This window comes from Hemitrygon akajei, chromosome 11 (assembly GCF_048418815.1).
Source record: "Hemitrygon akajei chromosome 11, sHemAka1.3, whole genome shotgun sequence".
In the NCBI taxonomy this organism is placed as follows: Eukaryota; Metazoa; Chordata; class Chondrichthyes; order Myliobatiformes; family Dasyatidae; genus Hemitrygon; species Hemitrygon akajei.
Window position 1 is genome coordinate 5443056 of NC_133134.1, and position 24956 is coordinate 5468011.

A 24956-nucleotide genomic window follows, 5' to 3' on the forward strand; every position below is an offset into this window, starting at 1 on the left:
TGTGGGTCTTCAAGCTCCTGAGTCTCCTTATTGATGGGAGTAACTAGAAGAGTGCATGTCCTGGAGGTGAGGGACCACAATGATGGATGCCTCTGTCTCCTGCTCCCTTTTCTCTTGTTTATTCCCACTCCTAGTAAGAATTTGAACACCTCTTTAACTCCCCCCCCCCCCCCCCCCCCCCCCCAGTTCCAACAGCAACTCCGTCTTCTCCAACGATCCCTGATGCCAGGTCACTGGGCTGGCTGGCGTTCCTCTCCCTGTACTCTATCAGTATTGTGGACGAAGGGACAATTTCGAACGAGGTTGAAGGTGATTTCAGATGCACAGCAACTCTGGCAGGTACTGCAAGACATTACTTCCTACAAAGTGAAACCCAATAGTATGAATGGCAGCGATGCTTCACTACCAGATGAATTCAACGCCTTCTATGCACGCTTTGAAAGGGACAACTACAGCTGTGAAGATCCCTGCTGCACCTGATGATCCTGTGATCTCTGTCTCAGAGGCTGATGTTAGACTGTCTTTAAAGTGAGTGAATCCTCACAAGGCAGAAGGTCCCGATGGAGCACATGGTAAGGCTCTGAAAACCTGTGCCAACCAACTAGCAGGAGTAATCAAGGACATTTTCAACCTCTCATTACTATGGGTGGAAGTTCCCACTTGCAACAATTATACCAGTGCCTAAGAAGAATAATGTGGGCTGCCTTAACAACTATCACCCGGTAGCACTCACATCGACAGTGATGAAATGCTTTGAGAGGATGGTCATGACTAGACTGAACTCCTGCCTCAGCAAGGACCTGAACCCATTGCAATTTGCCTATCGTCGTAATAGGTCAATCTCAGTGGCTCTCCACACAGCTTTAGACCACCTAGACAGCACAAGCACCTACATCAGGATGCTGTTCGACTATAGCTCAGCATTTAATACCATCATTCTCACAATCCTGATTGAGAAGTTGCAGAATCTGGGCCTCTGTACCTCCCTCTGTAATTGGATCCTCTACTTCCTAACCAGAAGACCACAGTCTGTGCAGATTGGTGATAACATATCCTCCTTGCTGACGATCAACACTGACACACCTCAGGGGTGTGTGCTTAGCCCACTGCTCTACTCTCTGTATACACATGACTGTGTGGCTAGGCATAGCTCAAATATTTTCTGTAAATTTGCTGACGATACAACCATTGTTGGTAGAATCTCAGGTGGTGAAGAGAGGCCATACAGGAGTGAGATATGCCAATTAGTGGAATGGTGCCGCAGCAACAACCTGGCGCTCAACGTCAGTAAGACAAAAGATGATTGTGGACTTCTGAAAGAGTAAGACAAAGGAACACATACCAATCCTCATAGAGGGATCAGAAGTGGAGAGAGTGAGCAGTTTCAAGTTCCTGGGTGTCAAGATCTCTGAGGATCTAACCTGGTCCCAGCATATTGATGTAGTCATAAAGAAGGCAAGATAGCGGCTATACTTTTTTAGGAGTTTGAAGCGATTTTAGCATGTCAAATGCGCTCAAAAGCTTCTATAGTTGCACCATGGAGAGCATTCTGACAGGCTTCATCACTATCTGGTATGGAGGGGCTACTGCACAGGACCGAAAGAAGCTGCAGAAGGTTGTAAATCTAGTCAGCTCTATCTTGGATACTAGCCTACAAAGTACCCAGGACATCTTTAGGAAGCAGTGTCTCAGAAAGGCAGCGTCCATTATTAAAGACCTCCAGCACCCAGGGCATGCCCTTTTCACACTGTTACCATCAGGCAGGAGATACAGAAGCCTGAAGGCACACACTCAGTGATTCAGGAACAACTTCTTCCCGTCCGCCATCCCATTCCTAAATGGACTTTGAACCCTCGGACACTGCCTCACTTTAAAAAATATACAGTATTTTTGTTTTTGCACATTTTTAAATAATCTATTCAATATACGTAATAGATTTACTTGTTTATGATGTTTTATTTTATTTATTTGTTTTTTCTCTGCTAGATTATGTATTGCATTGAACTGCTGCTGCTAAGTTAACAAATTTCACGTCACATGTCGGTGATAATAAACCTGATTCTGATTTTCCCAGAGTAGTGAATCTGTGGAATTCTCTGTTCAAGGAAGCAGTAGAGGCTAGCTCATTGACTATATTTAAGGTACAGCTAGAATGATTTCTGTATAACGGGGAAGAAGCTGAGTCCACAGCTGGATCAGCCACGATCTTACAGAATGGTGGAGCAGGCTCAATGACCCAGATGACAACTCCCATTTCTTATGCACAATTTTCCTGTTTCCCAGGGTGTCGGCTGGTGAATTTGACGACGTTTTCAGCGCTGATTCAGATGCCGAAGAGGAATTCGGAATCACGCCGTCACAGGCAGTGGTCCGCGAGGCCGACACAAACAAGGCCATACGGCAGTTCATTCTGTCGAACACCTCTCTATACAGCGACATCCTGCAGTACAAGCCCTTCGAGCTGTCTGACTTTCACCAGCAGCTCAGAGATAGCGGCATAAAGGTCTCCAAAAGCAAGCTGGTGGACTTCCTCGACGCTCAGTGCATCACCTTCACCACAGCCAGAGCGCGGAAGGAGCTGATGCAGCGGAAAAAGCTGGGAGCTGCCTGTGGTCGGAAAAAGGCGGGTCACAGCAAGAAGCGAGAGCAGGGGCGGAAGATGCAGCTGTCTGCCAGGGTCAAAGCATCGGAGTAACGCAGTGTTAATTCAGGAGCTTTAATCTGGTCAGAATTATTGACCTCTGGGATATTTTACTAAGCCTACCCATCTCACACTGGAACCTTGTAACAGGAGCTTTGCTGTATTATACAAGCTCCAATCTAAGGTGAACTTTGTCACTTTCAGCCAAGCTGCACTCAACAATTTGAGACAAAGTAAAATAAATTCAGTGCCCAGAAGGTGTGCCCATTCTGGGGGTGGGTAGAGCGAATCCTGGGTAAGTGTAATCAAAGCCTGGTGGATTCAGACATGGTGCTGACCCCTCACTACTGCTGGACAGTTCCTGGCGTGGCATTGTTTTTCATCTGTGTCGGCATCCATAATTGTAAGCCACATGCACTTGAATGGGGAAAGCAAAAGCTTTCAATGGGATTGGTTCAGTAACAGCACTTAACCCCTACACTGGTCTCTCCTTTAATACCTGTAGCCCAGTCTCAGAAGCCCCACTGTTCAAAATATCCGCATAGCTGTATATAATTGTATTTAAAAATATTGTTCAAAACTTTGTAGCCATGGCAGAGAGAGAAAAAAACTCGATTATTTTGAGTTCTGGATGTAAGATTTGCTTCACCAGTAATATTGACTTTTCTATTGTACGTGAAATAGACTTGACAAGTTTTGATAAGTGATGCCCAGTTTTATGCAGTAGTGATACATTGTGTGTGTATACGTTCCTGCCACTGATGGAGTGAGTTGTATTTCAGGCTGGTGAACTGTACAGATTTTCTATGAGATTCATCTGGATGTTAGCAGAGTGCACCTCCTATTTAAAAAAATAATAAACCAAGTACACTTTTAATCACGCATTTCCATTTTCCATGAACTCTGTCCCCAGTTTTTATCTACAGATGCAGCATAGAACAGGCTGTACCACCTGGCATCCCACCAATTTAGCCCTAGCCTACTAAACGGTATGGCTTTGGACTGAGAGAGGAAGCCCAGGCAGTCATGGGGAGAATGTACAGATGTTGCTGAAATTGAACTCTGGCACCCTGAGCTGTAACAGCATCGCGCTAACTGCTACGCTATCATGGTGCCAGAGATACTTAACTCTGCATTCGCAGAATGTTGATGCCACTGCTTACTGTCTATCCCTCACTTGGTCAGCCAGATGGTGAAGTAATATTACTAGTTGGACTGGGATCACATGGGCCACAAAGGTGTTTACAAGAATCTGTTGGTTCCAAATTCATTCAGGTTGAATTAGCTGTTATCATAGTGGGACATGAACATATCTATGAGTCTATATTGAATATCAGATTATTTTGTAATTTTGTGAAAATTTGGGCAGGAATAAGGTGAGTGATCAGTTATATTTATGGTTCGTGAGTTTTCTAATTACATTTTATAATTTCCTTTCACCTGCTTGATGATGTAAGCACTAGATCCTTTTTCATGTAAACTAAAACAGATTTCATATCAGATGGGGACTACAGCCTTGATGTTAGCTCAGCATATTAGAATAGGATCTTCAGACAATGAGGAACTACAGTGGTCATCAACAGTTCTGACAAAGGGTTTTTGACCTAAAACTATTTCTTTTCTCATAGCTGCATCTAGGAGAAAGAACCAAAATAAATCAAGGATAAACCATTATGGGAATTATATATAGGCCTTCAAATACTAACCAAGATATGGGGTTGAGATTGTAAAGGGTATGTAATAAGGGTAATGTCACAAATGGGACCAATATTCAAGAGGATAAGGAAAATCAGGTTGGTGTTGGGTCGCAAGTGGGAAATTGTTGGATGCTTACGAGATGGCTTTTTAAAGCAGCTTGTGCTTGAGTCTACTAGGGGAAGGGCTATCTTAGATTGGATGTTGTGTAATAACCCAGGTTTTATTAGAGCGAACCCTCAGGAGGCAGTGAATATAATATGATTAAATTCATACTGCAATTTGAGAGGGAGAAGCATAACTCATCAGTATCACAATAGAATAAAGGGAATTTTAGAGCATGAGAGAGGAGTTTACCCAGGTGAATTAGAGAGGGACACTGTCGGGGGTGACGGCAAAACAGAGGTGGCTGAAGTTTCTGGGAATAGTTCATAAGGTGCTGGATAGATATGTCCCACAGAAACAGTAGTTCTCAAATGGCAAGTCCAGGCAACCATGGCAGACAAGGGAAGTTAAAGGCTGCATAAAAGCCAAGGAATGGGCATATAAAGTAGCAAAAGTGAGTGGGAAGTTGGATGGTTGGGATGCTTTTAAAATCCAACAAAAAGCTATAAGGGAAAAGATAAAATATGAGGACAAACTAGCCAATAATAAAGCAGGATACTAAGTTTTTTTCAGTTACATAAAGAGTAAAAAGTAAGGTGAGAGTTGATATTGGACCACTGGGAAATGATGCTGATCAGGTAGTAATAAGGGACCCAAAAAATGTCAGATGAACTCAATGGGTACTTTGCATCTGTCTTCACTGTGGAAGACACTAGCAATGCACCAGCGGTTATGAATGTTGGGGAGCGGGAGTGAGCGCCATTGCTATTACAAGAGAAAAAGTGCTACGCAAACTCAAGGGGTCTTAAGGTGGATAAGTCACCTGGACCAGATGGACTACATCCTAGAGATCTGAGAAAGGTTGCTCAAGAAATAACGGATTTCATTGGTCATAATCTTTCAAGAATCACTTGGTTCTGGAGGACTGGAAAATTGCAAATTCACTCCACTCTTTAAGGGAGGAAGGCAAAAGACAGGCCAGTGTTAGAGTCCATTATTAAGGACGAGTTTTCAGGGTACTTTGAGACTAATGATAAAATAAGTCAAAAGTCAGCATGGTTTCTGTACAGGGAAATCTTATCTAACAAATCTGTTATAATTCTTCAAGGAAACAACACGCAGGGTGGACAAAGGAGAGGCAGTGAATATTATTTACTTAGATTTTCAGGAGGCATTTGATAAAGTGCCTCTCATGAGGCTGCTTCACAAGATAAAATCCCATGGCATTACAGAAAAGTTACTGGCATGGACAGCAGAAAGGCTGACAGGCAGGAGGCAACAAGTGGGAATAAAGAAGGCCTTTTCTGGTTGGCTGCCAATGACTAGTGGTGTTCATCAGGGGTCAGTATTGGGACCACTACTTTTCACATTATTTGTCAGTGAGGTAGATAGTGGAATTGATGGTTTTGTGGCAAAGTTTGCTGATGATAGGAAGATAAGTGGAGGGGTAGGTGGTGCTGAGGAAACAAATCTTTTGCAGCAGGACTTAAGACAAATTGGAAGAATGGGCAAAAAAGTGGCAGATGGAATGCAGTGTTGAGAAATGTATGAAAATGCACTTTTGTAAAAGGGACAATAGTACAGACTATTATCTGTACTATTATCTAAATGGGGAGAAAATTCAAACAACAGACCTCGTACAAAACTCCCAGAAGGTCAATTCAAAGGCTGAGTCTGTGATAAAGAAGGTAAATGCAATATTGACATTCATTTCAAGGGAAATAGAATATAAAAACAAGGAGGTAATGCTGAAGCTTTATAAGACACTAGTCAGGCCACACTTGGAATATTGTAAGCAGTGTTGGGCCCCATATCTCAAAAAAGGTGTACTGTCGTTGGAGAGAGTTCAGAGGAGGTTCATGACAATGATTCCAGAAATGAAGGGGTTAACATATGAGGAGCATTTGGCAGCTTTGGGCCTGTACCCTCTGGAATTTAGAAGAATGCATGGGGATCTCATTGAAACCTACCAAATGATGAAAGGGTTAGATAGGGTGGATGTGGAGAGGATGATTCCTGTGTTGGGAGTATCCAGAACTACAGGGCACTGCTTCAAAATTGAGGAGTGACCTTTTAGAACAGAAGTAGGGAAGAACTTTTTTAGCAAAAGAGTGGTGAGTCTGAGGAATGCTCTGCCACAGACTATGGTGGAGGCCAAGTTTAAAGCAGAATTTGATAAGTCTCCTGATTGGTCGGGGCATCAAGGGAAATGGTGCGAGGGCAGGTGTATGGGGTTGAACAGGATATAGGATCAGCCACGGTGAAATGGCAGAGCAGACTCAATGGGTTGACTGGCTTACTTGCGCTCCTAGTCTTATGGTGGGGGTGGGGGTGTGTGGGAGAGGGAGGGGTTAGGGATCAAAAATTTCACAAACCTAAAGCCATTCATCTCAGTAAATCCCTCCTGGTTTTCATAGGGCCACACAAACTGCCACATCTCTAATGTTCTTTTCTATGTAGTTATCAAGAATTCCCCTATGATGTGCTAACTGACTCTGCTCGTGGGTTTTATCTTTGACTATGTTCAGTGGGCTCTATTCCAGAACAGTCCTGGCCAGAGCACGTAGCACACATACCATTATTAGTTAAACATTAACCTACAGTAACTAAACTGGAAGGGAAAAATGTACTGCGATTGTTCAGAGTCTTGGGATCAAAGGTTGGCCACATCTCTGATGCTGCACTTGTTCCCATTCCTACTGCAGGGAGATTCAACATCAATAACTCCACAACTCCCTTGCTGACAAAATAAATTCAGAGGATTAATCAGCAAAAACGAACTGTACAAGTGTCAGGTTGTGAATATCAGTGGGAACCGGGCCAATGACAAGAGAATTAGAGAGGAAGTGAAAATTAAGAGGGCAGTCAGGAGTTTATGAGGAAAGATAACTGAACACCAGGTACTTTTGGATCCCCTTTTATTGTATCCAACACTGAGAGGGTAGTAAATGAGGCATTTCAGAGGGCAATTAATCACACTGCTTGTGCACACATAGGGCTGGGTAAGGACAATAATGAACCTGTGTTTTTCATTAATAAGTTTTTAACCTGACAGATTAATTGTATTACTCTCCACAGATAACATTTGCAGCATCAGAATCTTGCGACAATCTGGTAGTTTCATTGTCAGCAGCACCAGGATACCTTCCCTTGAAATTTCCCTGCTGCCCTCAAAAGTTGAGAGACCTTTTCACTCTCCAACTGCATCACCATACAACACAGAGATAAAATCTGAAAAATATATTTCCTTTGAAAGACAGGTGCATAAAATCTATTAAAACTCTCAGAAATGTTTACATATGAGTGAATGGATTTCAGCACACTCTGAATAGAGGCAGGAGTGACAGCTTAAATGAACCCAGCCTCATTTTGTACCTGGTACCTGCTGTCACACACTGGGTTCCCAAGGCCGGCAGTTAGATTCAGGGATTCCACAAAGGCTCTGCTGTCCAACACAAGGGCAGGAGAATGGACCTGACATTCATTGAAGAAAACTTCTCATGTTGCTTTTGAGTCTTTGTGGGGACTGTGCCTGCCCACATTTGCCCCATTTCCTCTGACATGGACAAGGCACGGGGGGCAGATCACTAACCCACTGAAACAAGAAGCTGATCCTCATCCAATACACCCACAGTAAGACAGGTGAGGTGAGGGTGTGAGCTAATAGGTACTCTGTCCATTAAGGATTAGAAACAGGAAACAGTGCCAATCAGAATGCTAGACACTGGCGAGGCACTTGGCCTCTGAACCACAACCACAATATATTAATACCTTTTTAATCAAAAATGTACACCCTACAACAGTTAAACAATACTACAGTTAAAAAAATATTTTTAAGAAAGTACTGTATGGCCAGGAGAAGTGAATCTTGCAGCTGATACTGGCACCTTCTGCCTGTTCAACATCAACAAATTAATGAAACAGACACACTGATCAACTGGGATCAGCCTAACCAAGTGACAGACAGGTTCAAAGGGCTGAATAGCTTTTCTCCAATCCCTAGAGTGTGAACCACAGTTGAAATCTCAGTTGAGGGTTGAAGATTAATTAGTGTAAATGAGACCAGGACCATCAGCAACAATCAGGACAAATCCCAGTGAGTACAAAGGGCAGGATCTGAAACAATGGTCTCTCAGCAGATGCTCAGGACCTCTGAAGCTTTCTACACTCAACCAGTTTTGAACAACATGCAGGCAGTGCCAAACAGCAGCAAACTGGTCATGGATTCCAGGTGTTGGCAATAGAACCTGCTGTTGCCAAGACTGAGACTGTAAACGGCCAGAGGCAGGGAAAAAACAGACACTCGAGCCAGTGAGGGGTAGGGGGAGAAACATTCATTCTCTGCTACAAAGGGCCACACTTCATCCAGTAAGCGAGGGCACAACATCAGTGCAAAGTTAGGTTTGACCCTCCTGTGGCGTCCAGTCTCTAACCCAAACAACATTGAAAAAGATGAACACAAGTGAAAAAATACACTATAAATTATGGACACAGATGTAAAGTGTCGTACAAAAATAGTGTAGGAAACTTCTGGTTTCTCAACCACTCCTGAAAAGCCCAACACTGAAGAGGACTTTACAATCAATGCTGAGATTAAAAGTGTCTTTAAAAAAATAAATCACCAAAGAAAGAGCAGTCTGACCAGGAGGCTGCCGGTAGACAGTGAGCAGGAGTCCAAACCCTGAGACAAGATGGTGCTGACTGTGGTGGTGAAGAAGTAAGCCTTACTCCTCTAGTCAATCCTGGCAGCACGAGCTGCTTCTTCAGTTCTTCCACTTGTGGCTCTGTTGCTCATTCCAGCCCCCACCCAAATGGTGCTGGGTCACCTGTCCTCACAAAGCTCCGACTCTGGGACTGCCGGCCAATCTCCACCCCATTACTTGTGTCGGGCCAGTGCCTTGTAGAGGGCAAGCGCAAGGAAGGTGGTGACCGTGGCTCCCAGTGTGACCCGCAGCCAGAAGGAAGACGGGCTGAGCTCTGCTTCATTCAGGTGGCTGTGGAGGGGAAAGGAAGAGAACGATTACTGCACAGGACAGGACACTCATTTCAAAAGGACTAGAGTACAAAATCAAGCAGGTAATGCTGAAGCTCTATAAAGTGTTGGTCAGACAGCACTTGGAGTATTGTGAGCAGTTTAGGCTCCGTTATGTTAGAAACGATGTGCTGGCAATGGAGAAGGTTTACTAGAATAATCTCAGGAATGAAAGGCTTAAAGGAGCATTTGATGGCTCAAGGCCTGTACATGCTGGAGTCTAGAAGAATGAGGGAGGATCTCATTGAAATCTGCTGAATATTGGAAGGCCAAGATAGAGTGTTCGTGGAGAGGATGTTTCCTATAATCAGAGGTTTCAGAATAGAGGGACGTCCCTTTAGAACAGAGATGAGGACGAATTTCTTTCGCCAGAGGGTGGTGTATCTGTGGAATTCATTGCCACAGATTGCTGTGGAGGCCAAGTCTGGGTATATTTAAAGCAGACATTGATAGTTTTTTGATTAGTCAGAGCATCAAAGATTACGGGGAGAAGGCAGAGGGGAATGGGGGAGCAAACCCAGTGGGCTGAATGGCCTAATTCTGTTCCTATACCTCATGGTTGTTCACTGAGGCTGGGAATGTCCTAGAATACTCACGGGAATGCAGCTACAAGTGCGAGGCGGGAGTAGATCTGTGAGTTGGCTGCTGCTTCGTTGTTGCAACTGAAGTTGAAAGGAGCTGGGAGTCTGTGTTTGTAACAGAACTCCACCGGCGTGATCCCATGCTCCTGCTTCTGTTCAGGCAGGTCAGCCTTTGATGCCACAAACACACAGGGAATCCTGCTCTCCATGTAGTGCTCCTGCTCAGACACAAAATGTTGCGGTTAACGGGAACCCAGCAGGACAAGGCACACAAACACAATCAGCGTGTGACACAGGGCATCTCGACTGGAGGAACAGAGGGATCTTGGGGTACACACCCACAGATCCCTCAAAGTTGCCATGCAAGTTGATAGGACAGTTATGAAGGTGTACGGTGTGTAGGACTTCATTAGTGGTGGACTGAGTTTCAGAGCCATGAGGTAATGTTGCAGCTCTATAAAACTCTGGTTAGTCCACACTTGGAATATTGTGTTCCGTTCTGGTTGTCTCATTATGGGAAGAATGTGGAAGCTTTAGAGAGGGTACAGAGGAGATTTACCAGGATTCTGCCCATATTAGAGTCTGTGAGGATAGGTTGAGCGAGGTAGGGCTTTTCTTTTTGGAGTGAAGAATGAAAGGTGACTTAGTAGAGGTGTACAAGACGATAAGAGGGATTGATCGATTGGACAGGAGAAACGGCTAATACGATGGAGCATAATTTCAAGATGATTGGAAGAAAGTATTGGGAGGTGCTATGAGATGCTGGTCTCGCACACAGAGTGGCAGGTGTGTGGAATGTGCTGTCGGGTACAGATAGATACAATCAGGACATTTGGAAGACTCTTAGGCACGTAAATGAAAGAAAAATGCAGGGTTAGGCTGATGTTAGAGTAGGTTGAACGACTGACACAACTTCCTGGACCAAAGGGCCCGTAATGTGCTGGAGTGTTCTGTGTTTCTTTTCAACTCTCAACACCCCATTGACAGAGCAAAAGTCAGGGGTATGTTGAACACCCTTTGATTGTCCGGATGAATGTAGCTCCAACAACTCTCAACAGACTAAGTAGCCTGGACACTCTGTCCCTAACATCAGCACACAGGAACCACAGTAACTCATCTGGACTATTCCAACAGCCCCTCCCCTCTCTACAGCCTCCACCTCCGAAAGGGCAGCACACAGGAACTGCAAGCTCCTCTCCCAGTCACACCTGAGCTTGCACAAGCAGGGGATTTCAAAGTAGATTTATTATCAAAGTAGATACTGCACACATCACTGTATGTACAACCTGAGAATCACTTTCTTCTGGGCATACTCAGTAACTCCAAGTACCATAATAGAATCAATGAGAGACCGTATCCAACAGGATAGACAAACAACTAATGTGCAAAAGGCAACAAACTGTGCAAATACAAAACAAAAAAAAAAAAAATAATAATAATAATAATAATTAATTAAACAATAAATATCAAGGACATGAGATGAGTCCTTGAAAGAGAGTCTGTAAATTGTGAGAACAGTTCAGTGATGGAGCGAGTGAAGCTATCCCCACTGGTTTTGGAGCCTGATGTTGAGGGTAATAACTGTTCCTGAACCTGGTGGTGTGAGTCCTGAGGCTCCTGCACCTTCTTCCTGATGGCAACAGTGAGAAGAGGGCATGTGCTGGTGGGGGGTCCCTGATAATAGATGCTGCACCGCACCAACACACCGTCTAGATGTGCTCAATGGAGGGGAGAGCTTTACCTGTGATAGACTGGGCCATATCCACTAATTTTTGTAGGATTTTCCATTCAACAGCATTGGTGTTTCCATACCTGGCTGTGATGCAACCAGTCAATATACTTTCCACCACACCATAGAATCTTGTCAAAATCTTAGATATCATGCCGAATCTTTGCAAACATCTAAGGAAGTGCTTTCTTCATAATTGTACTTGTGTGCAAGCCTTCCGAAATGATAATACCAAAGAATTTAAGTTTGCTGACCCTCTCCATCTCTGATCCCCCAATGAGGACTGGCTCATGGACCTCTAGTTTCCTCCTCCTGAAGTCAATAATCAGCTTCTTGGTCTCTCTGACATTGAGTCAGAGGTTATTGTTGTGGCACCACTCAGACAGATTTTCCATCTCCCACCTAAATGCCAATTCATCACTACTTTTAATTCGGCCAATGACATTGAACTTAAGTCACTGTCACATTGAACTAAAGTCAGTAAACTTGAATATGGAATTGGAGCTGAGCTTAGCCTCACAGTCAATAGTGGAAAGCAAGTAGAGCAGGGAACTAAGCACACAGCTTTCTGGTGCACCAATGCCGATGGAGATAGTGGAGGAAGTGTCGTTGCTATTCCAAACTGATTGGGGTCCTCAAGTAAGGAAATTGAAGATCCAATTGCACAAGGAGGTCTTGAGGCCAAGCTCCTTGAAGCTTATTGATTAGTTTTGAGGGGATGATAGCATTAACTGCTGAGCTGTAATTGATAAAGAGTATCCTGATGTATGCATCTTTGCTGTCCAGATGTTCCAGGGTTGGGTGAAGAGTCAATGAAATGGCATCTGCTATGGGCCTGTTGTGCCAGTAGACAAATTGGAGTGAATCCAAGTCACTTCTCAGGGAAGAGTTGATAAGTCTCCTCACCAGCCCCTCTAAACACTTCACCACGGTTATTGATGCAAGTTACTATCTTCTTTCGTGGACCTGGTATAATTGACACCTGCTTGAAGCAGGTGGGTACCTCAGAGTGCTGAAGCAAGAGGTTAAAGATACTGGTCAACACTCCAGTCAGTTGATCAGCATAGATCTTCAGCACTCGGCTATGTACTCCACCTATGCCAGATGCTTTCCATGGGTTAATCCTCTCACCTCAGCCTCAGAAACTGAAATCACAGGGTCACCAGGGCTGTTCTGATGGTCAAAGCGAGCATAGATGGCATTGACATCATCTGGAAGCAGACCCTGTTGTCACGCTTGGCTTCACTTTGTCAAATGTAACCGTCATCAAACCCTGCCACAGCTGTCCAGGATTCCTCAGTGATTCAAGTTCAGTCTGGAATTGCCACTTCACCTGTCACTTCCAGAGCTTGTACCTGGACCTCTTGTAGCTTAGTAATACACACAAAGTGCTGGAGGAACTCAGCAGGCCAAGGGGAGTGCATGGAAAAGAGTAAATAGTCGACGTTTTGGGCCAAAACCCTTCATCAAAACATAATGAAGTCCTGTTGAAGGGTCTCAGCCTGAAAATCGACTGTTTGTTCTTTTCCATAGATGCTGCCTGGCTTGCTGAGTTCCTCCAGAATTTTGTGTGTACTATTGTACCGGTACTTTGATTTCAGGCATCTGCAGAATTTCTCCTGTTTGTGATTCCCCTCTTGCATCTACTTGGTTGTCAGGCTTGAACGTCACTGATTTGGCCCTCCACAGATATCGTGGTTCATCCAGTGCTTGTTCCAGAAATCTTGTGTTCAGGTCCTCAATGTTGTTCTCCAGTGACTGCACATTTACTGACAAGATGCTGGATCCCTCTGCTTTTCAGCCTGGCTTGGAGTCTGTTACCTCCACCCTTTTTCCAGCCATGGGGATGAACCTTCATTCGCTTAAAGGTGCCATACCAGCTTGCTTGAGAGTTAAGTTCACCAAGTCCTTCAGAAGATCGTGAAATCTGTAGTTCAAAGGTATGTTGCTTAAAGGGAAAATATATGCTGCAGATTGTAGTGAGAGTAACGCAAAGGAGGTATATTTGGAAGTTCTATAAGCAACCCACAGAACATCGCTGTGGTTCAGCTGTGCCATCTTGTAGAGGGGTAGGGAACCAGCAGTGACCCTATTTTCACCTCCCTGCCCGCATGCCCCCCTCCCATAAACATCATACACACCCCCATCCATCAACACTGCCCACTTGCATGAAACATCCTCCCAGTGCAGACCGGGAGCAGAATTTGACCATTCAGCTCATGAAGTCTGCTGTGACATCTGATCATGGCTGATTTATTTTTCCCCTCAACCCCATTCTCCAGGCTCACCTTGTAAATGCTGGCACAGTAGTTGAAGGATTTGGCATCTGTGATATCATACATCAGGCAAGCCACATCACAGGTAGCATTGGAGGCTTTCAGAAACTCAGTGTCAACGTCCACCTCGTGTAGCTAGGACAGAGCGGAATGAGTGAGTGTGTGTGGACATCGAGGAAGCATCATCACCGTCACAGCTGGAAGCAGAGAGATAGAGATCGGGCAAGGACACACTCAAAGATAGACACATAGGATGAAACACACTGGGTGGGAATGTGCATGCGCCCACACACACACACACACACACTCACACAGCCGTGTGCATGTGCAGATGCACCCAGACAGACAGAGCTTGAGAAAGCAGTATACTGTAATAACATACATGTCGAAACTCTCTAGTCCAAAATTCTATGGTCCAGCAACTCCTGTAATCTTGTACATATGAATCTATAGTAATTAACTAATGTTAAAACTTAACTAAGATTTAAAATTAACTAAGATCTGTACTAACCTGTAGTTAGTTAACTGAGCAGTATAAAGTTTGTGATCTCAGCCAACAGTGTTTCTGACAGGGAGGTTCTGGGTAACAGATAGAACTCAGTAACCTTGTCTGACCTGAGAGTGTCTATACTCAGAAATAGTAGTTCCCTTGCCCGGAGGGAAACGATCAGAGGATCATTCATGTGGCCCAGCATTGGTCAGATCCCAAGGGTGCCAGACCAGAGAGTTTCTACCAGTATTAACATCTACTTACAGTGTGTGGTGTTAATGACAGTCTGCCATGCTGGAGGAACGGATTGACCTCAATCTATTATCACCAGTTATTAGAGTAACCTGGAAGCTGAGTGTTCTGTGCTCACAATTAAATACTTATCCTGTCCGTTGACATGCACCGTGTTGATTGTAAAGTCACAGAGATCTCCACCCATCTCACACTGCATCTGAAACACAACATAAAGCTGTGTAGCAACATCACTGTTACACACTCTCGTTGGAGCGACGGAGGATGAGAAGTGACCTGATAGAGGTGTATAAGATAATGAGAGGCACTGATCATGTGGATAGTCAGAGGCTTTTCCCCAGGGCTGAAATGGCTAGCATTTCAGGGGTAAGTTTTTTTACGCAGAGAGTGATGAGTGCGTGGAATGGGCTGCCGGCGGCGGTGGTGGGGGCGGATACGACAGGGTCTTTTAAGAGACTCCTGAATGGCTACATGGAGCTTAGAAAAATAGAGGGCTAAGGTAAGGACATGTTCGGCACAGCTTTGTATTGTGCTGTAGGTTTTCTATGTTTCTATGATTAAAGATCAGCTTTATTGTCAGATGTATATAAAAATACAGTAAAATGTATTATTTGCATCAAGGACCAACACAGTCTGAGGATGTGCTGGGGGCAGTCCACAAGTGTCGCCATGCTTCCAGGCCAACATAGTATACCCACCACTTCCAAACCCTAACCCAACCCGTATGTCTTTGCAATGCAGGGGAAAACCCACATCATCACAGGCAGAATGGTCAAATGGTTTGGTAGTGCAATATTAAGCATAATGCTTTAGCGTTAGCAGCCTGGGCTCAACTCCCACCATTGTCCATATGAGGTTTGTACGTTCTCCCTGCGGTATCGTGGGTTTCCTCTGGGTGCTCTGGTTCCTTCCCACAGTCCAAAGACATAAAATCTCGGACTGTGTTAGTCATTGCATTTCACTGTGTTTCAATGTACATGTGACAAATAAAACCAATCTCTTTACACGGTGGTGGAATTAAACCCCGATCTTCCATTACACTAGCTGCTGCGCCTCATCCAATCTGTCCATGAGCACCGCAGCACGTCATGCCGTGGGAAGTGACTGCACACCAGACTTTCCGTACCCACAGCTGAAATTGAAACTGGTTGTAGGGTGTACACAAAATTGTTTGATGTCATTTCCAGTACACAAGTGTAAAGGAGAACTAAATAATTGTTACTCCAGATCTAAACACAGTAATATAAAGAACACAATAATAAAAAATACACATAAGATAGCTTACATTGATTAATGTGATGGTAGGCACAGGAGTGTCTGTACACGGGGAATGATAGAGTAGTGGTGGTTGGGGATGGGGGGTGTTGATCAACCTTACTACTTGGGGAAAGGAACTGTTTTTGAGTCTGGTGCTCCTGACGTGGATGTGGAGTAGGACAAACAGTCTATGAGCAGGGCAGGTGGGATCCTTCACGATGTTACTGGTCCTTTTACAATGTAAAACTACACATATTACACATACCTGCAGGCTGCGCCCCAGGAATGCTTGCAGGAAGGCTGTTTTCCCAGTGCCCTTGGGTCCGATCACTTTACACAGGAACACATTCCTCTGGGTCTGACCTTTCTCCAGGTCCAGCTTCTTTCCCCGAGTGACTGAAATAACAGGATTTTCCACTTAGAACGATCGCTTTTCCACATGGGACAGCAGGGAGGCTGGTTGACGGGAGTCAACACTGTACTGGAGGGGACAGGCCAGAGATGATGGCAGTGGTGCGGAGGGTGGAAGATGTGTAGGGAAGGAGCTGGAGTGAGGGAGATTATATTTCACTCCAGTCCTGATGAAATTCAGAATCACCTCAACTGGTCTTCTTGCCTTTCAATGCAGCTACTGAGCAACTCAGTGCATCAGAGCCACAGCCTGACTCAACATAAGGCCATTCAGCTCTCTTGCCTGGCTGCTATTAATGATCATGGTTGACTTCTACACTTGATACCTAATACACACCACTACTTCCTGTACCTAATAAAGTGGCCACTGAGCATATGCTTCTGATCTTCTGCTGCTGTAACCCATCCACTTCAAGATCGATACGCTGTGTTCAGAGATGCTCTTCTGTACACCACTGTTCTAACGCACGGTTAGAGTTACTGTTACCTTCCTGTCAGCTAGAACCTGTCTGAACATTCTCGTCTGCTCTCTGTCATCAACAAGGCATTTTCACCTACAGAACTGCAGCTCACTGAATGCTTTTTTAAAATTTTCACACCATTTTCTGTAAACTTTAGTGACTGTTGTGCGTGAAAATCCTAGATGAGCATGTTTCTAAGATACTCAAACACCCCTTCTGGCACCAACAATCAAAGCCACTTTAAAAGTCATTTAGGTCATGTTTCTTCCCCACTCTGATGTTTGATCTGAACAACTAAACCTCTCGACCGTGTCTGCATGCTTTTATGCATTGAGTTGCTGCCACGATTGGCTGCTTAGATATTTGTATTAATGAGCAGGTGTACAGGTCACTCAGTGTACATTACCTCTACCTCCCTGACTCTTGAAACTCCAACCCTGACATTCTCTCCCATCCCCCTCCCCGTCCTATTGGGTAGAATATAAGAAAGTCAGAAAGTACATACCCCTAGGCTCAAGGACAGCTTCTATCCCACTGTTATCGGACTGTTGGCCTCACAATCTATCTCAGTATGAGCTCGCACTTTAGAGTTTGCCTACACTGCACTGTTTTGGTAGATGTTACACCTTATTCTGCATTATTTTTGTTTTTACCTTTTTCTCCTTCAATGCACTTTCTAATGATCTAACCTGCATGCACAGAATGCAACACAAGCTTTTCAATGTATCTTGGTACATTTGACAATAATAAACCAATAGCAAAACAAGATTTTGGGCTTTGAAACTTCTCAGCTGACCCCCTGCTCACAGCCACTGTGTAGAGGGAGCTCTGAATCATACTGCTCTTTATCTGAAGAACTTCCTGACACCACTTCTATCTGCCATTGTGATGTGTGTGAGTTATATGTACTGTGTTGTGCATCTTGGTCAGAGGAACATTGTTTTGCTTGCTGATACACACGTATACAGTTGAAGGACAATAAACTTTAACTCACTTTTATACTAGCCACTCAAGGTTGTGAAAAGCACTACTGGACTACCCTTTATTCACACTTCAAGGCACTAACATGACAAGTAGGTTTTCCATTGCACACGTGCACTTGAGCAGATGAGAATGAACTTGCCTTTGACCTTGGTGACTGTCAGTCCCATCCCTCCTCAGCCCAGCATTCTGAAAACATCTAGACAAGAGTTCTGTTTTTCCTCCTCCACCACCCCCCCCCCCCCGCCCCTCCAAATGAGGACTCCCTGGCACCCCACAGCGTGCTCACCATTGAGGCTGCAACCTAGTGCTATCTCTACCTGTGATGGCTGCAGTTTGGGATTCTTCCTCCATAATGGTAGTGTAGCCCAGGTACCCCAGGTACTCAATACAACGATGGACATCCAGATAGGCCGTGAACCTAGCAGGGAAAATTCAGAGAAACGCAAGCCCTTCTTAGTAAATGCAGATAAACGCCCACTGTTTCACATCAAGGGCCTTAGAGAAGAGAGAGTTGATTTATGGCACCCACACCACTGACTGGCATTATTAGGAAAGACATGCATTGCTACAGAATCCACAAAACAGTTCACAGCAAATGATAAAGACAAGAGATTCTGCAGCTGCTGGAAATTTGAGCAACATACAAAATGATGGAAGAACTTACAGGCCAAAGCCCATAATCAGGATTGGAAAGGAAAAGGGTTAAGCACCTTCATTCCTTCCATCACAGAAGGTGGGATCTTCCAGTTGTTATCCGTTTCAATCCGACTTCCCATTCCCCATTCCGACATGTCAGTCCATGGCCTTCCCTACTGCCACAATAAGACCAAATTCAGGTTGGAGGAACAACACCTCATATTCCATCTGGGTAGCCTCCAATCTAATAGCATGAACATCAATTTCTCTAACTTCTGGTAATGCCTCCCACCACCACCCCCCTTCCCTCTTCTTCCATTCCCATTTCTGATTCTCCTCTCACCCTTCTCTTCTCCTCACCTATCCATCACCTGGCTCTGGTCAGAGTCAGAGAACACTACAGCACAGAAAAGGGCCCTTCAGCCTGTCTAGTCCACATCCAACTATTAATCTGCCTAGGCCCAGAAACTGCATTTGGACCATAGCTCTCCATAGCCCTCCTATCTAAAACTCTGTAAACCTATCCAAACTTCTCTTAATATTAAATTCATGCTCACATGCACCACTTCCAATAGTAGCTTGTTTCACACTCTCACCACCTTCTGAGTGAAGAGGTTTCCTGTCAGGTTCTTCTTAACTATTTCACCTTTCACCCTTAACCCATGACCTCTGGTTCTAGTCTCACCCAACTTCAGTGGAAAAAGCCTGCTTGTATTTACCCTATCTACACCCCTCCATAATTTTGTAGACCTCCATCAAATCCCCTCTCATTCTTCTACATTCTAGGACAGGGGTTCCAAACCTAGGGTCCATAAACCCCTCTGTTAGTGGTAAGGGTCCACGGCATAAAAAAGAACCCCTTCTCCAAATATAAAATCTAACCTATTCAACCTTTCCCTATAACTCAGGTCCTCAAGTCCCGGCAATATCCTTGTAAATTTTCTCTGCTCTCTTTCAACCTTACTGACATCTTCTCTATAAGTAGGTGACCCAAACTGCACTCAAATTTCCAAATTAGGACTCACCAATGTCTTATACAACTTCAATATAACATCCCAACTACTGTATTCAACACATTAAGCTACGAAGACCAATGTACCCGAAGATTTCTTTACGACCTTATCTACCTCTGACGCCACTTTCAAGGAATTGTGAGTCCGTATTCCTTGCTCCCTCTGCTCTACCACACTCCTCAGTGCTCTACCACTCATTTTGTAAGTCCTACCATGGTTTGTTCTTCCAAAGTGCAATACTTTAACACTGACGAAGGGGCTCAGCCCAAAACGTCGATAGTGCTTCTTCCTATAGATGCTGCCTGGCCTGCTGCGTTCCACCAGCATTTTGTGTGTGTTGCTTGAATTTCCAGCATCTGCAGATTTCCTTGTGTATACCTTAACATTTGCCTGCATTAAATTCCATCTGCCATTTTCCAGCTGGTCCAGATCCCACTGCAAGCTTTAACAGTCTTCCCAAGATTAGTCCACTACACCCCTAATCTTGGTGTCATCTGCAAATCTGCTGATCCAATTAACCACATTATCATCCAGATCATTGATATAGATGACAAACAACAATGGACCCAGCACTGATCCCTACGGGCCTCCAGTCAGAGGGACAATCATTTACGACCACTCTCCGGCTCCTCCCACAAAGCCGATGAATGACCCACTTTGCTGCCTCATCCTGAATGCTGAGTGATTGGTTCCCCTCCTCTGTCCCTTTCTTCCATGGTCCACTCCTAACAGATTCCTTCTTCTTCAGCCACCATCTCCAGGCTGCATGGCTCCGAGGGCCTACTCCATGCTGTAGCTCAATAAATACCTTAATGCCAGGACACTTGGGAAAATTCCCGAAATAACCTCACAGAATCTTTTCCTGTGTCAGTAGGCGGGATCTCGATTTAAACTGTCTTATTTAAGTCCCACACTGGAAACGTTGCTCCCGATTCAGTCTCTAAGTTTTAGGAGGTGTTGCTGAAGCCAAGGGGGAGGACGAGACCCTTTGAGACAGGCCTGACAAAACCCAGTTCAGCAGCCCTCTGTAATCAGTGATCCATCGCATTACTTCAGATCCACCACTCCCAACTTTGCCTGCTTTACTCCTCGAGCTGGGCAGCACGACAGTGTAACACTTTACAGCACCAGTGATTGGAGTTCAATTCCCACCACTGTCTGGAAGGAGTCCGTACGTTCTCCCTGTGACTGTGTGGGTTTCCCCCAGGTATTCCAGTTTCCTCCCACAGTCCAATTGGGTTGAGTACGTTGTGAGCATGCTGTGCTGGTGCCAGAAACATGCCAACACTTGCAGGTTGCCCCCAGCACATCCTTGGACTTTGTCAGCTGTCGACACAAATGACTCATTTCGCTGTGTGTACATGTGATAAATAAAGCTCATCTTTAATCTCACCAATTTCACCCAAGTTCTCAGAATGCTCTATAAACACAGAGGCCAGACACATGCAGTTCCAGACAAAGACTTACGTCCAGTGGCAGAGGTAGCCATGAAGGGTGATCCAGCCCCTCTCATCTGTGCACACCGTGTTGAAGGCCTCAGGGCCCCAGGGGAAGTAAGGGAACACACTGAATAAATTCTTCAGCTCAATGGGAGAGAGGACACCATCATTATCCTGAGCACAAGGAAAAGTCAGGTCAGACAGGACGCATCAGTGGCTGTACATCTCACCCCAGCCCACACAGATCCCGAGCATAGCTACTTACTACATCGTACTTCTCAAAGATGCGCTGGAGGAACAGGTAGGTTCGCTGATTCAGCTCCGTTGTGCTCTCGTAGGGAACCCGGAGTCTGCAAGGGACAGTCAACTGGGTCACTCAACATGCTATGGGTTTTATTTTCATACCCTTAAGGCTGTTGGGCCAGAGTTAAACAGGCTCCCGGGATACAGTTCTTCCTCTTTGTGTTCATTTCCAGAGGGCAGAACAGCACAGAAACAGGCCCCTTTGCCAAGATGTTGTGCTGAGTTAATTACATTAGTAACCGAATGCCCAACTAATCCTTTCTGCCTGCACAATGTTCACGTGCTTCCATTCCTTTTGCATTCTCTTAGCTAAGAGTTTCTTAAACACCTCTATCATACTTCCGTATTTAGAAACATAGCGTGGAACAGGCCCTTCCAGCTCAACCCAACAGCCCTCATATTTAATCTTAGCCTGATCACAGGACAGTGTACAGCGACTAACTAACCTACTAACCAATACGTCTTTGGACAGTGGAAGGAAACCGGAGCACCGGAGGAAACCCACGCATTCATAGGAAGGACGTACAAAGACTCCTTACAAAGGACGCTGGAATTGAACTCTGACACCCTGAGCTGTAATGGCATTGAGCTAACTGCTACACTACATATCACATGTGCTTCCACTACCACCACATTCCAGGTACCCACCACTCTTTACATAAGAACATGCCCTGAACATCGTCTTTGAAATTACCCCCACTCACTTTAAGTATATGCCCTGTCATATCAGACACATCAACCCTGGGGAAGAAACACCAACTGTTTATCTACGCCTCTTATAAACCTCCGTAAGCCTCCCCTTAGCCTCTGTAAACCTCCGTAAGCCTCCCCTTAGCCTCTGTAAACCTCCGTAAGCCTCCCCTTAGCCTCTGTAAACCTCCATAAGCCTCCCCTTAGCCTCTGTAAACCTCCATAAGCCTCCCCTTAGCCTCTGCCACTACAGAGAAAACAACACAAGCTTTCAGATGCAGTTAATTTATTTGCACTGATGACTGTGGAGACCAAGCATTGGGTACATTTAAGTGGAAGGTTGTTAGGTTCTTGATTAGTAAGGAAGTCAAAGTTAACTGGGAGAAGGCAGGAGAATGAGATTGAGAGGGATAATAAATCAGCCCTGGTGGAATAAGCAGAGCAGACTTGGACCGAATGGCTTAATTCCACAATACCCTATGGTCTCATAACACATGCCCCCTAATCCAGGCAACATGCTGGTAAATCTCTTCTGCACCTTCCCATAATGGGGTGACCACAACTGAATGCAATTCTACAGGTGCAGCCTAACTAGAGTTTTATACAAGTACAACACAGTCAGCAAGAAAAGAGCAACAGTTCCCTCCCCGAGTGGTTTTGTGTTGCTACACAGAGGTTCCATCAGCTCCACTTGGGATTGGAAACCAGGCTGGACAGCGATGAAGCACGAGTGCTTCTCACCTTGTGACATTTCAGGCCTCTGACAAGGAGCCACATGCAAGGCTGCTTAAGAAGATAAAAGCCCATGGTATTACACTAAAGACTATAGCATAGATAGAAGATTAGCTGACTGGTAGGAGGCAAAGAGCAGGAATAATGAGGTCTTGTCTAGTTCACTGACAGTGACTAGTAGTGTTCCATACGAGTTGGTGTTGGGACTGCTTCTTTTCATACTATAAGTCAATGATTTGGTTAACAAAATTAATGGCTCTGTGCCCAATTCTGCAGAAGATACAAAGATAGACAGAGGGCAGGTAGTGTTGAGGAAGCAAGGAGATTGCGGAAGGAATTAGGATGGGGTTGACATGGATAATAAATTATCCTCGATTGAACGGTGGAGCAGACTCAATGGACCGAATGGCTTAATTCTGCTCATGTCTTATGGTCTCCAGTCTCCAACTCCCAGCCCAGCATCTGTACCTGTCCATGACCCTCCCTCTATCTTGATTTCGAAGAGCAACAGACCCAGGAATGCAATTGTTGAGTGTACCCTCAGCTGCCATTGCTTTCTGATACTTACGGTGGATGGAGATAGTCGTCTGTCAGTTCCAAGTTGTCATCATAGCCAAACTTGCGAAGGACAGTCCAGGTGGTCTCGTGTCTTCCACGCTGGATGAACAATGTGTTCAGGAAGAGGAAACCTGCGAGAGGGAAAGCTCATGTCAGAATGACCCAGTGTATAACGCTCCAACCTCGGGAAGTTGAAAATCCAAGAGACACACACAAAGGAGCTGGAGGAATTCAGTGCGTCAGGCAGCATCAACTGGAGGGAAATGGACAGTCGTTGCTTCAGATCAAGACTACTGGGTATACTTAAAATGGAGTTTGATAGGTTCTTGATTAGTAAGGGTGGCAAAGGTTACAGAGAGAAGGTGGTTGAGAGGGTTAATAAATCAGCCATGATCGAATGACGTTTAGACTCAATGGGTTGAATGGCCTAATTCTACTGCAGTGTCTTATGGACTCCTTATTAGGACTGGAAGGAAAGAGAGGAGAGAGCCAGTATGAAAAGGTCGGGAGAGGGATGGAGCATTCCACCTCTCCCTCACCTGTCTATTATCCCCACACTGCGTTCACCAATTGCCTGCCAGCTCTTACCTTAACTCTTTCCCTCCCTCACCTTTTAATGCCAGCTTTCTCCCCTCTCTCTTCAGTCCTGTTGAAAGGTCTTGATCTGAAACAGCAACTATCCATTCTCCTCTGGAGATAAAATATCAGCTTTATATGTCATATCTACCGTACTTCAAAACATAGTGAAATCCGTCATTTGTGTCAATGACCAACCCCACCAAGGGGGTAGGGGGTAGTGCTGCCATGTTTTTGGGGCCAACATAGCATGCCAACAACTAACTAACCCTAGCCCGTACAGTATGTTTTTGGAACGTGGGAGGAAACCAGAGCACCTGGAGGAAACCCACATGGTCACGAGGAGACCAGACAGTGGTGGGAACTGAACTGTACATTGCTGGCACTGTAAAGCGTTGCACTAACTGCTACGTTACTGAGCCAACCATGTTGTCTGACCTGCTGAATTCTCCCACTCCTCTGGATTTCCAGCACCTGCAGAAATCACTCACCATTTAAAGTCAGTCCATCATCCAGGATCCCATCGGTAGTGTTCTTCCACACTACTGTTTTAACATCTTCTAAAGCCTGTGCTGACAGTGGATTCCTGAAACAGTATTTCTGAGTGACAAAAATAGGAAGAACAGAGTGAGGAGTGGCTGTGAATCCCCTCCCAAAATCTGTACTCACTGAATGGATTGCCCCAGTCTGGGGCACTTGCACGTACTTGTACAGCCTTTCCAGCAGCTCATGTACACGCAGCGCTTGGTCCAACCTACACTCTCGCTTCAAGTTCAACAACTCGGAGGATCGATTCTGGTCCCAACACATTGACACAATCACAAAAAAAGCATGCCAACAGCTCTACTTTGTTAGGATTTGAGGAGATTTGTCACCAAAGACTCCAGTAAATTTCTACAGATGCACAGTGGAGAACATTCTGACTTCCTGCATCACAGTGTGAAATGGAGGCTCCAAAGGTAGCTTCATCATGAGCACAGTCCTCTCTACCATCAAGGGCATCGTCAGGATGCAATTCTAGTCGGCAGCATCCATACTAAGGACCTTCAGCTCCCAGGAATGTTCTCTTTCCATTACTATCATTGGGGAGGAGGC

At 45.0% G+C, this 24956-nt stretch overlaps 2 protein-coding genes across 2 annotated transcripts in view; one reads left to right on the forward strand and one right to left on the reverse strand.

Moving 5' to 3' along the window:
• The window catches only part of slx4 (SLX4 structure-specific endonuclease subunit homolog (S. cerevisiae)), a 43839-nt gene extending 40314 nt beyond the window's left edge, over positions 1-3525 (forward strand). The window contains exon 15 of the mRNA XM_073060106.1: positions 2284-3525. Within this exon, the coding sequence (XP_072916207.1) occupies positions 2284-2695 (412 nt within the window). The 3' untranslated portion in view covers positions 2696-3525. The remainder of the gene's footprint in view (positions 1-2283) is intronic.
• Positions 3526-7342: 3817 nt separating this feature from the next.
• Positions 7343-24956, reverse strand: part of LOC140735260 (mitochondrial Rho GTPase 2-like) — a 44798-nt gene continuing 27184 nt past the window's right edge. The window contains exons 10-19 of the mRNA XM_073060113.1: positions 24353-24461; positions 23296-23416; positions 21268-21352; positions 21031-21176; positions 18232-18332; positions 16324-16454; positions 14920-15000; positions 14072-14194; positions 10070-10272; positions 7343-9435 (exon numbers count right to left, since the gene is read on the reverse strand). Of these exons, the coding sequence (XP_072916214.1) occupies positions 9318-9435; positions 10070-10272; positions 14072-14194; positions 14920-15000; positions 16324-16454; positions 18232-18332; positions 21031-21176; positions 21268-21352; positions 23296-23416; positions 24353-24461 (1218 nt within the window). The 3' untranslated portion in view covers positions 7343-9317. The remainder of the gene's footprint in view (positions 9436-10069; positions 10273-14071; positions 14195-14919; positions 15001-16323; positions 16455-18231; positions 18333-21030; positions 21177-21267; positions 21353-23295; positions 23417-24352; positions 24462-24956) is intronic.